Raw genomic sequence first — 12,343 nt, forward strand, 5'->3', positions numbered from 1 at the left:
CCCTGAACCCCCTTCCACCCTCCCTCCCCATACCATCCCTCTGGGTCATCCCAGTGCACCAGCCCCAAGCATCCTGTATCATAAATCGAACCTGGACTGGCAATTCATTTCACATATGATATTATATGTGTTTCAATGCCATTCTCCCAAGTCATCCCACCCTCGCCCTCTCCCACAGAGTCCAAAAGACTGTTCTATACATCTGTGTCTCTTTTGCTGTCCATGTACATAATTGTTGGGGCTTTCCAGGTGGCTCAGTGATAAAGAATTCACCTGCCAATGCAGGAGGCACAGGTTCGATCCCTGGGTCAAGAAGATCCCCTGAAGAGGGGAACGGCAACCCACTGCAGTATTCTTGCCTGGAAAATCCCATGGACAAGGAGCCTGCTGGGCTACAGTTCATGGAGTCACAAAGGGTCAGACACAACTTGGCGACTAAACAGCAGCAGCAGCAGCAGTTCATAATTGCTACCTTTGAATTTTTCTTCTATTTCTTTGCACCCAGGTTTTTTTTCAGCTTTAACACTGATCGCCTCTCACATTCTTCTGAGTTCCAAGTAAACAAACGCTTGTAGAGACACTTTGTTTATTTATTTATTTATGAGAACACTACAGGGACTTTTTCTGTAACATCCCACTGTTGTAATTCAGCCCAAAGTTGGCTCTGTCTACCTTCCTAAGAATCGACCACAAGTGGTCCGCCTTGTATGAGCTACTGCTGCTGGGGTCTCCTCACCCAGAAGATGGCCTTCTAGGGAGAACTCACAACATTCACATTGTCCATGTAACCAGAGGGAACTTCTTTCTTTGTCTTTGCAATACCAGACTATGAGAGTACAGACTGTCCTCTAGAACTGTCTGAATTTCAGCTCAGCCCTCCCTCTCCAGCCTCTTCCTATACTCCTCAGTTCTCTTTGATATGCCATCAAAGGTGTTTGTGAGAGTGACTGGCCCCACAGCTTAAGTTCCCTGAACTTAGAAAGTGGCTTTTTGTTCTCTCTCTGGGCTTCAGTTCCTGGAAACAAATTTACACACTGGTGCACTGATTTTTAACTCTGAAGTTGACATCAGAGAAGAAACTCAGGCTTGGAGTAATCAAGTTCTTGTCCTCTCAGCAAGAGAAAGACTATGGCTATCTTCTTGTTAGCAGGACCCATCTCTTTACTTAGATTTAGTGACTTATTCAGAGATCGACCTAAAAACTCATGCTCTTAGTCACAATACAAACACACTTCCAATGCTATATAATTATGTATAAGACTTTGGTGTTGCAATTGAGTTCAGGGGAAGTGCAGACTAAAATAGTCTAGGTTGATCAGGATTAATGTAGCCAAGAATTGATCTGAACATAGACAGCCAGAGAGCGGAGACAGTGCAACATGGATTGAGCAAGGCATGGGATGGTAGCAAAGGAAGAATAATCTTGTCAGTCTAGAAAATGCTCAATACAATTGTCAGGTAATAAAAAAGGATTAAGGAGGATGGGAAACTGATTCTAGAAAGGAAAGTTGATTGGATGAATTCAAAATACGGAAGATTTTGATTATCAGAATTAACGAATTCAGACTTTAATTTGAAGGCAATTGTGAGTAGTAACAAGCTTAAAATGAAAAATTTTTTTAAGGAAAATGAATCCCAGAGCATGCAAGATTAAATGAGAGACTGAAAGAAGAGAAACTGGGGGAAGAGAGTAGGGGGTACAGAACTAGGTGGTAAGCTAACATATGAGTTGGCTACACACCATCTTTTCTAGTCTTCATGTATAAATGCTTGCTTTTCTCTCCCGTACAGCCATTATTCAGAAGAAATCTGTGTGCTTGATACAACATCCAGCGATTACTTTACTTCATCTGCTTGTAAGCTTTTGGCTGAGAAATGTTTAAATAATCAGCAACTCCATTTTCTACATATTGGTTCATGCGAAGAGGGTCCACAGTTAAAATGGGGTCTGGAAAGGATAAAACTTTCATCCAGTAGCACAAAGAATGAATCCTGTGGCTATGACACCTGCTACAACTGGGAAAAATGTTCAGGTAAGCTCCAGTGGTAATTCATACTAGAAAAGCTATCACTTAACCTTCATCTCAGCTGCTGCTGCTAAGTCGCTTCAGTCGTGTCCGACTCTGTGCGACCCCATAGACGGCAGCCCAACAGGCTCCGCCGTCCCTGGGATTTTCCAGGCAAGAATACTGGGGTGGGTTGCCATTTCCTTCTCCAATGCATGAAAGTGAAAAGTGAAAGTGAAGTCACTCAGTCGTGTCCGACTCCCAGCAACCCCATGGACTGCAGCCCACCAGGCTCCTCTGCCCGTGAGATTTTCCAGGCAAGAGTACTGGAGTGGGTTGCCATTGCCTTCTCCATCACCTCAGCTAGTACATCTTATTTGTATTTATACATTGTTTCTTATAAATAACCTTTCCTTAATCAAAACTAATTCTTTTTTCATTATAAAAAAGTGTTAGGAAATGATTTAAATAGAAGGGAAAATTAGAACCCAACCTACCCACAATTAGAAATAACTACTTTAACAACTTTGGTGTAAATCTTTCCAGTCTTTTTCTGTACATACATAATCAGACCCACCCGTCGTCCCCAAGTAAGAACACCCATCCTGATCTCATGCTTCAGTACCCCTCTTCCCCACCTTTGGAGGGCCTTTATCAAATTGTCTAAGTTTTCTCTGGCAGATGGAACCAGCTTGGGCCAGCATAGGTAGAGTGCCTTGAGTCTGGACTGGGTTCCTCACCAATACCAATTACCAGAAGCATCTGCCTCAAGTGTTTTGAAGTCCCTTTGTAGTGGCTGGGGTCAGCCCATGCTGGTAGGGTTCACAGGCAGGATGCCTTGAACCCACATGAGATCCCTTGTGAGCCCAAGCCCTGTTCCCCCCTTGTGGGACATTCTTCTACCCTCTACTGCTTCTCTCCTCATTAGGTGTGATGTCCCAAGAAGCTCTAGGACTCTATCTACAGAGTCCTTCCCGGCTCAGAGCTAGACCCTCATTCCCAGAGAGCAGCCTGGTGAGCCACTGGCCAGCAGAGTAGTCTTTCTCAAAACTGCTTGAGATCGGAATGCTAGTAAGGAGTTGACACTAATTTAGAATGACTTCAGTCATTTATATAAAAGAAACACCCCATTTAAAAATTCCCTGGAGCCTCACACACCTCAGGGATGGCATTGATTACATTATATGTTTGAAAAAAATAGGATCATATACTGCATCTTATTTTATATATTGCTGTTTTTTTCACTTTGATGTATCATGAAACTATTTCCATATCATTATATATATTTCTGCCACATAATTTTCAATGTCTGCAAAAGCTCATATGGGCATTTTGTGATTTTACTTAATCAATCTTTAATTTGATATTTAGATTTTTCCCCAGATTTTGCTGTTAGAAACAGTGCTGTGATAGACAAATCTATCACAGGTAAATTTATACTCCAAGATTCTATCCTTAGATTATACTTAAATGGAATGTTTCTAGATAAATACTATTTTAAAATAGAAAGTCATTGTTGATGCTATGTATCAACTTGCTTTCTAGAAATGTCTTTATCATATTATATTCATATTTACAGTGTGTGATAAAGACTGCCTTCCACACCCTCACCAAACCTTGGAGCTATTACCCGTTTATATCTCTGCCTATTTGATACTTAAAAAGTAGTATTACATTTCTATTTTCTGTAAGTGTATTGCCTATTGGCATTTCATTTGTGAATTGCTTAAAAGCAGAAACTTCACAGCAGTGCATTTGCACTAAGGTGAACTTGGAACCTGAAATAGTTCGACTGAATTTCATATAATACATAAATATGGGTTGAAGATTAGGACCTAACAGAACTCAAATAGGCAGCTAGATTTCCCTCTGGCTCATCTTCAAAAAAATCATCTGAAATCGAGGCATAAAGTAAGCAACGGGAACTTACTGAATTGTTAACATCTACCTTTTGCTGAAGCCACTTTAGTTTTGCAAAAACAAAGGTAAAAACCTTATTATTACCCTTGACTTCTCTTTCACTTTTCAACCCAGTTCTTTGAGTCAGTCCTGGAAAAAGGGAGAGGCGTTATAAACCAAATCCAGGCTTTTCTCAATCCACTTAAAGCTGATTATCAAGGTCCAGCTCCCTTGACAGGTGGCAGGATGGAATCCATGACAGAAGGTCACCATGATTGGCACAGCCAACAGGCCATCTGATGGTGGCTACTCAGCAGGTCACTCTCTGGGGCTTCTCACCTTGTGCCCCAAATAAAGCAATTTCACATCAGTTCAGTTCAGTCGATTAATCATGTCCGAATCTTTACAACCCCATGGACCACAGCATGCCAGGCCTCCCTGTCCATCATTAACTCCCGGAGTTTACCCAAACTCATGTCCATTGAGTCGGTGATGCCATCCAACCACCTCATCCTCCATCCCCTTTTCCTCCTGCCTTCAATCTTTCCCCAAATCAGGGTCTGTTCAAATAAGTCAGCTCTTCGTATTAGGTGGCCAAAATATTGGAGCTTCAGCCCCAACATCAGTCCCTCCAATGAACACCCAGGACCGATTTCCTTTAGGATGGACTGGTAGGATCTCCCTGCAGTCCAAGGGACTCTCAAGAGTCTTCTCCAACACCACAGTTCAAAAGCATCAATTCTTTGGCACTCAGCTTTCTTTATACCCCAACTCTCATATCCATACATGATTACTGGAAAAACCATAGCCTTGACTAGCTGGACCTTTGTTGGCCAAGTAATGTCTCTGCTTTTTAATATGCTGAAACTTAATATAACTTTCTTTCCAAGGAGTAAGAGTCTTTTAATTTCATGGCTGCAGTCACCATCTGCAGTGATTTTGGAGCCCCCAAAAATAAAGTCAGCCACTGTTTCCACTGTTTCCCCATCTATTTGTCATGAAATGATGGGACCAGATGCCATGATCTTAGTTTTATGAATGTTGAGCTTTAAGCCAACTTTTTCACTCTCCTCTTTCACCTTCATTAAGAGGCTCTTTAGTTCTTCACTTTCTGCCATAAGGGTGGTGTCATCTGCATATCTGAGAGTTATTGATATTTCTCCCAGCAAACTTGATTCCAGCTTGGGTTCATCCAGCCCAGCATTTCTCATGATGTACTCTGCATAGAAGTTAAATAAGCAGGGTGACAATATATAGCCTTGACGTACTCCTTTCCCTATTTGGAACCAGTCTGTTGTTCCATGTCCAGTTCTAACTGTTGCTTCCTGACCTGCATACAGGTTTCTCAAGAGGCAGGTCAGGTGGTCTGGTATTCCCCTCTCTTTCAGAATTTTCCACAGTTTATTGTGATCCACACAGTCAAAGGCTTTGGCATAGTCAATAAAGCAGAAATAGATGTTTTTCTGGAAGTCTCTTGCTTTTTTGATGATCCAGCAGATGTTGGCAATTTGATCTCTGGTTCCTCTGCCTTTTCTAAAACCAGCTTGAACATCTGGAAGTTCACATATTGCTAAAGTCTGGCTTGGAGAATTTTGAGCATTAGTTTACTAGCATGTGAAATGAGTGCAATTAGTTTGAGCATTCCAATTTCACGTAGGAGATGGAAAACCAGGCCTAAATACTTACATTGTTTGACTCTAATCATTGTTCAATCATCATGTAGGTAAGCATTACTATTCATTTTTTTGTTGCCTGACCAACACCATTACCTAACTGACATCTCTCTCAGAGACAATAATTTGTGGTAGACAAGAGCTGAAAGTACTATACAACTATGTATTTATTTAAAATTTGGATTTAAAACATAAACTTTTTCTCTAAAAATTATAATGTAAGAACATTATTGCAAAAATACATACAAAAAATAAAAGGGACTTGGACAGCAGGAAGGACAAATGGTGCCTGTCTGTACCACAGTAGGTAGCACAGGTATTCGGGGATGTGTTTAGTGTTAACATCTATTTTCCTTGTTTATCATGGAGAAAGGTCTTCATGCAATTCCTCTGTTTCAAAGAGTTTCTTTTTTTTCCCCCCTTTTTCTTTTCCTACAAATTACTCTTTCCAAATTTGGCTGAGTAACAATCATGACTTATGATTTAGTCAAAATATATCTTTATTATTAGCTCTTTGCTTAGTGTATGCATGCTTAGCCCCTAGGTTAGGTCCAACTCTTTGTGACCCTTACGTATATCTAAATCCCACAGCCACCAGGATCCTAAGCTTGTCTTTAAAAAAGAGCAGTCAACTAAAACTGTAGTCACAATCTGAAAGTAGAGAGTTATTTTGTTTGGTGGGAACATCTAGGACCTTGAGCCTGAGCCCAGGAGACAGGATCTCAGTAGCTCTGAGAAAACTGCTCCAAGGATGTGGGAGGGGGAGTCAGGCTGTATGCAAGTTTGCAACAAAGGGAGCAGGCCCTCTGAACATCAAAGATCAGATACCAAGTTAAGGAATTTAGCATTCTTTGTATGGGAAGATGCAAGCCTCTCTGCTCTCTGAACTCATTCCTTTCATATGCACCTCAGCTATCTAGAGCCGATCCTGTTTCCTTCCTTGTTCACCTTAAGGAGTGGCAGATGGCTGCTTCTTGCATTTCCCCAGCTCCTCAGCAATCACTGCAGGTGGTGGCAGCATCTGCTAGATCTCAGTTTTGGGAGGCCTCGTTCACATTTGGAAGCCAGAAATCGCTGATGGCTATGACTGTGATTAAGTCATTCAGTCATGTCTGACTCTTTGCGACCCCATGGACTGTAACCTACCAGGCTCCTCTGTTCATGGGGATTCTCCAGACAAGAATACTGAAGTGGGTTGCCATGTTCCCCTTCAGGGGAACTTCCCAACCCAGGGATCAAACTCAGGTCTCCTGCATTGCAAGCAGATTCTTTACCTGCTGAGCCACCAGGAAAGCCCAATGGCTGTGACATTTCTTGTTTATTGATATGGCAGGAATTATTTTCATTTCACAGAAATATAAAGTTTGAATACTTAACAAATATTGGTCAAGTTAGCAGAATGTCTTGGGGTAGTAAAAATAAAGCATAAACCTTACTTAATAAGAGAGTTAAGTCATTTAAAATATCCTTTGATCCTACACACAGTCCAAAAACTGAAGCATTTTCCCCCCTAAAGATATGATCTGCCTGTGCCAGCCTTCTTTAGCTGGTGAGCAAAAGTCAGTGTCACAGAGATATCTGTTCATGTGGCACTCCAGAACAAAAGTATGACCACAGCATTTATGAAAAGAGGAAACAAAAAACGTATTTCATACTCAATCTACTCATGACAGGCTGGGGTATTATTAATTTTGAGTTGAATTCAATGTCATCTTGATTAAATTGTGTTCTTGATTACACTGTATAGTCTGCTACCCTTTTCCTTCTCTATCTAAAATGAAATGAGAAAAAGTTTAAAGTGGAACTTCAAAGTAACATGAAATTCACTTTTCAAAAGTTGGAACACAAGAGCCTTCCCAAGGAGTCTAATTTTGTGGCATTAAATGTTTTGTCTAAATTTCAAAAATATCTACCAAGAGGGGAAAATGTATTCAATAAACATCCTTTTAGTATCCCCTATGCTAAAGTCATTGTTCAAAGGAAGGTGAGGGGTATAGTGATAAAAGATCTTTATATCCTCAAATTGTTCACAGTTGGAATAACATTCCACAGTGTTGTTGTTTAGTCATCAAGTCGTGTCCAACTTTTTGTGACCCCATGGACTGTAGCCCACCAGGCTCCTCTGTCCGTGGGATTTCCCAGGCAAGAGTACTGGAGTGGGTTGCCATTTCCTTCTCCAGGGGATCTTCCCAACCCAGGGATCAAACTCACTTAGCATGTAGATTCTTTACCACTAAGCCACCAGGGAAGCCCCAAAATTTCACAATAATTACATGAATACATTTAATGCAAGACAGTATGTGATAAGAGCTATAAGAGAGATAAATATCTTATCGCCTGGAAGGGTTTCGTTAGGATGGAAGCATGAAAACCGACTGTTGGAGGTGGCAGGAAGGGCCTCTTCATGCTGGTAACCTGAAAATCATCTTGCTAAGAGCACTTAGGTTAAAACCGTACTGCAGGAGTGGTGACCATGGCCTTTCCACAAGCCTGGGGACCTGACATCCTCTCTAGAGGTAGAGCTGTCTCCTGTTCTTTGTCAAATCCTAGAGTTTCCAATAACAAACAAGACTGTCCCCAACTAAAATCTTCTCTAGCTGGTTGACAAAGAAGGTAAAAGGGAAATTCATGTCTTTTCAAGAAATGCTTCCTACCATGGACAGGAAGTTTATGTGCTTACAAAATCTCCCCATTTCCTTTTGCTGTTTTCTCCCATCAGTTGAGATACATGAGAAAGAGTTGATATTTGCCCAAAAGAAGCTGCAGACTGTTTCTCAGTCTGACTCAGATATTTTGGCAACATAAATTATCCCAAATCCATCGAATACTTTTCTTTTTGAATACTTATATCTGCACCCCAAATTCAGAATTGAAACCAATTGATGAAGCAGAATTAATTGAGTACCTTGTTAAGAGCTGGTTGGGACAAACATAAGGATGAGTCGTGGTTACTGCTTTCTCACACAGTCTTGGGAGAAAGACATATGAAAAGCTAGCTTTCTCCAGGGGAATCTATCCAATCCAGGGATTGAACCCCAATCTCCCACATGGCAGGCAGATTCTTTACCATCCAAGCCACCAGGGAAGCTAATTAACAAAAAATTATAAAAATGTCAAATGTAGTACTGAGAAATTTACACCATTAAAATTTAGTTATAGAAAACCTTGGTGGGGGATATGTGGCTATACAATGCTTCATGGAGGAGGCAAGGCTTATAGGCATTGGACATGTGCGGGAATATTGGAAAGAGCATACCAGTCTGGCAAAAGAAGGGAATAGGATGGGCAATGGACAAAAACTGGACCACCCTTGGGGTCCTTATTGGGAAACAGAGTGAGAGTCACCCTATCTGGGATGAAGAAAGCAGAGAATATCTGCTGCAAAGGGATATTGAGGCCAAATGGTGGAAGACCTTGAACTTTGATTAAATGAGCCTATATCCCTTTACTCTAAAATGATTTAATATACTTGGCTTTGGTAACTTTACCCCAAATGGTCATTTTAAAACTCTTTCATGAATACAAGATTTATATGAATTATGAAGTGATGGGGTGGTTTTGAAACCAAGCCTGAGAAAAGTATCACCCAATTTCACTGCTTATTAAAATCCAGATTCCCAGTCATAACCTAGGAATATTCTAGGAAGAAATAAAAAAATGCAGTGCAGAATTATAAGAAGGCAGCCCTATAAGTCATTTATGATTTAAAACCTGCCTCTACCACTTACTAAATCGTGGGACATTGGGCAAATCACTCAGCCTCTCTGAGCTGACTTCGTTTGTAGGGTTAGTACGATACCTTGTAGTTCATATGTTCATTGTGAGGCTTAAATGAAATAAAGCATGCAAAGCACTTGGTATATTCTGTAGTTTCATCATGCATGCTCAATAAGTGATATAAGTATTCCGAGGTGGCGCCAATGAGAAAAGAACACGAAGGACAGTTTGAAGACATTGTGGAAATGGATTGACAGGAGGTAGAAAATATGCCAGCAAATTTGGAAAACTCAGCAGTGGCCACAAGACTGGAAAAGGTCAGTTTTCATTCCAATCCCAAAGAAAGGCAATGCCAAAGAATGCTCAAACTACCGCACAATTGCACTCATCTCACACGCTAGTAAAGTAATGCTCAAAATTCTCCAAGCCAGGCTTCAGCAATACGTGAACCATGAACTTCCTGATGTTCAAGCTGGTTAGAAAAGACAGAGGAACCAGAGATCAAATTACCAACATCCACTGGATCATGGAAAAAGCAAGAGAGTTCCAGAAAAACATCTATTTCTGCTTTATTGACTATGCCAAAGCCTTTGACTGTGTGGATCACAATAAACTGTGGAAAATTCTGAAAGAGACGGGAATACCAGACCACCTGATCTGCCTCTTGAGAAACCTGTATGCAGGTCAGGAAGCAACAGTTAGAACTGGACATGGAACAACAGACTGGTTCCAAATCGGGAAAGGAGTAAGTCAAGGCTGTATATTGTCACCCTGCTTATTTAACTTATATGCAGAGTACATCATGAGAAACACTGGGCTGGATGAACCACAAGCTGGAATCAAGATTGCCAGGAGAAATATAAATAACCTCAGATATGCAGATGACACCACCCTAAGGGCAGAAAGTGAAGAACTAAAGAGCTTCTTGACTAAAGTGAAAGAGGAGAGTGAAAAAGTTGGCGTAAAGCTCAACATTCAGAAAACTAAGATCATGGCATCTGGTCCCATCACTTCATGGCAAATAGATGGGGAAACAGTGAAAATAGTGTCAGACTTTATTTTGGGGGCTCCAAACTCACTGCAGATGGTGATTGCAGCCATGAAATTAAAAGACGCTTACTCCTTAGAAGAAAAATTATGACCAACCTAGACAGCATATTTTAAAAAGCAGAGACATTACTTAGCCAACAAAGGTCCGTTTAGTCAAGGCTATGGTTTTTCCAGTGGCCATGTATGGATGTGAGAGTTGGATGGTGAAGAAATCTGAGCGCCGAAGAATTGAGTCTTTTGAACTGTGGTGTTGGAGAAGACTCTTGAGAGTCCCTTGGACTGCAAGGAAATCCAACCAGTCCATCCTAAAGGAGATCAGTCCTGGGTGTTCATTGGAAAGACTGATGTTGAAGCTGAAACTCCAATACTTTGGCCACCTCATGCGAAGAGTTGACTCACTGGAAAAGACCCTGATGCTGGGAGGGATTGTTGGCAGGAGGAGAAGGGGACGACAGAGGATGAGATGGCTGGATGGCATCACTGACTCGATGGACGTGAGTCTGAGTGAACTCCGGGAGTTGGTGATGGACAGGGAGGCCTGGCGTGCTGTGATTCATGGGGTCGCAAAGAGTCGGACACGACTGAACGACTGAACTGAACTGAGCAGCTGATTGGATGTGGCTAGTGAGGGAGAGGGAGGTGTCAGATGTAGCCCAGCTCCTACATCTTACTGACTTACCAGCAGCCTCACCTCGCTTACATCCAGATGACTCCATTCAACCACAGTTGGGTCTTTTGAGTCAGTGCCTTTGTGCCCGCATTCTCACTCACTGCCACCAAAGTGCTTGCTGCACGGGGGAGGAGTCAGGTAAAATCAAATCCTAAAGCTCTATAGAGAGTCACACTGTCTCTCTCCTTGCAGCCACCACCTCCAAGTGTGTCTGCCTGCTACCCTCCCAGTGCACCAAGGGCGGAGACCAACTCTTCTGCGTCCAAATAGGATCATCAGCGAACGGGAAAACAATGAACATATGTGAAGTAGGAGCTGTAAAATGTGCCAAAAGGGAAATGGAAATACTGCATTCTGGGAGGTGTTAACACTAACACGATTACCCATAAAACAGAGTTACTGCCCCCCCCCCCACAAATAACCCCTACAAAAGGACACTGTTGAATAAACATCAGACTGGCACATTCAGGAGTTACCGACAAAAATCCTCAGGTGTTAGTTTCACACAATAACTCTTCCTGCCTCTCTCGTGTCTTCTCCCTCGTCCAGTTCCCATCCATGCAGCTCTATAGCATATCTCTAGGTAATAACTTCCACATCAATCTAGTAAATTCTTCAGTTCATGTCACACTAAAATGATTGGACTTCTGACGACCTTATGATGCCTGCTGTATTAAGCACACTGACAAGTAGAAATCAGAATAAAAATCATAATTTTCTTCAATGAATCAATAAACATAGAAATCTAAACAACTTGTCCAACACATTCTTGAAACCCAACTTTCATGCACTCATTCAATAAATAATTGGGAATGTCTGTAACAAACCTAGCACTATTTAGGGCTCTGGGGAACCAGCACTGAATAAAACAGACAAAAGCCCTGGTCTTCATGACGCTCACGTTCTTGTGGAGGAAGACATACAGAACATAATAGAAGCATACAAAATATATAGTATGTTTGATGGTGATGATTCTTATGGAGAAGACAATACAGGGAAAAGTGAGTCCCATTCTTAAACCTCATCTTATGTGAGGAAATATTCCATAGTTAATAAGCATCATAGTAAGGACAACTGAATCCAAGTGGAAATTGCCTTGCTTAAAGTACTTAAATTCCTAAAGTTTCCTCCTTCTTAGGAGACTCTTTTTGCTTCAGCTAAAGTGCAACAGAAAGCTTTTAAGCTAAAAGTGTGTGATTGATGGAAAAATCATCAGAAAATTTCAAAAGAATAATTCTTAAGGTAAGTCATATCTATCATACTAGGCCCTACCAAGTAAACACCTGTTTCTTAGAGAGGCTAGGGTGTCATTTTGAATTGGAGAAGAG

At 41.4% G+C, this 12,343-nt stretch overlaps 1 protein-coding gene across 2 annotated transcripts in view; it reads left to right on the forward strand.

Moving 5' to 3' along the window:
* C6 (complement component 6) overlaps positions 1 to 11,768 on the forward strand; it is a 77,166-nt gene extending 65,398 nt beyond the window's left edge. For both annotated transcript variants that reach the window (XM_010853717.1, XM_010853718.1), the window contains exons 17-18: positions 1,792 to 2,033; positions 11,208 to 11,768. In XM_010853717.1, the coding sequence (XP_010852019.1) occupies positions 1,792 to 2,033; positions 11,208 to 11,383 (418 nt within the window). In that variant the 3' untranslated portion in view covers positions 11,384 to 11,768. The remainder of the gene's footprint in view (positions 1 to 1,791; positions 2,034 to 11,207) is intronic.
* Positions 11,769 to 12,343: the final 575 nt, after the last annotated feature.

The sequence above is a fragment of the Bison bison genome, unplaced genomic scaffold (assembly GCF_000754665.1).
Source record: "Bison bison bison isolate TAMUID 2011002044 unplaced genomic scaffold, Bison_UMD1.0 scf7180017864331, whole genome shotgun sequence".
NCBI classification, from domain to species: domain Eukaryota; kingdom Metazoa; phylum Chordata; class Mammalia; order Artiodactyla; family Bovidae; genus Bison; species Bison bison.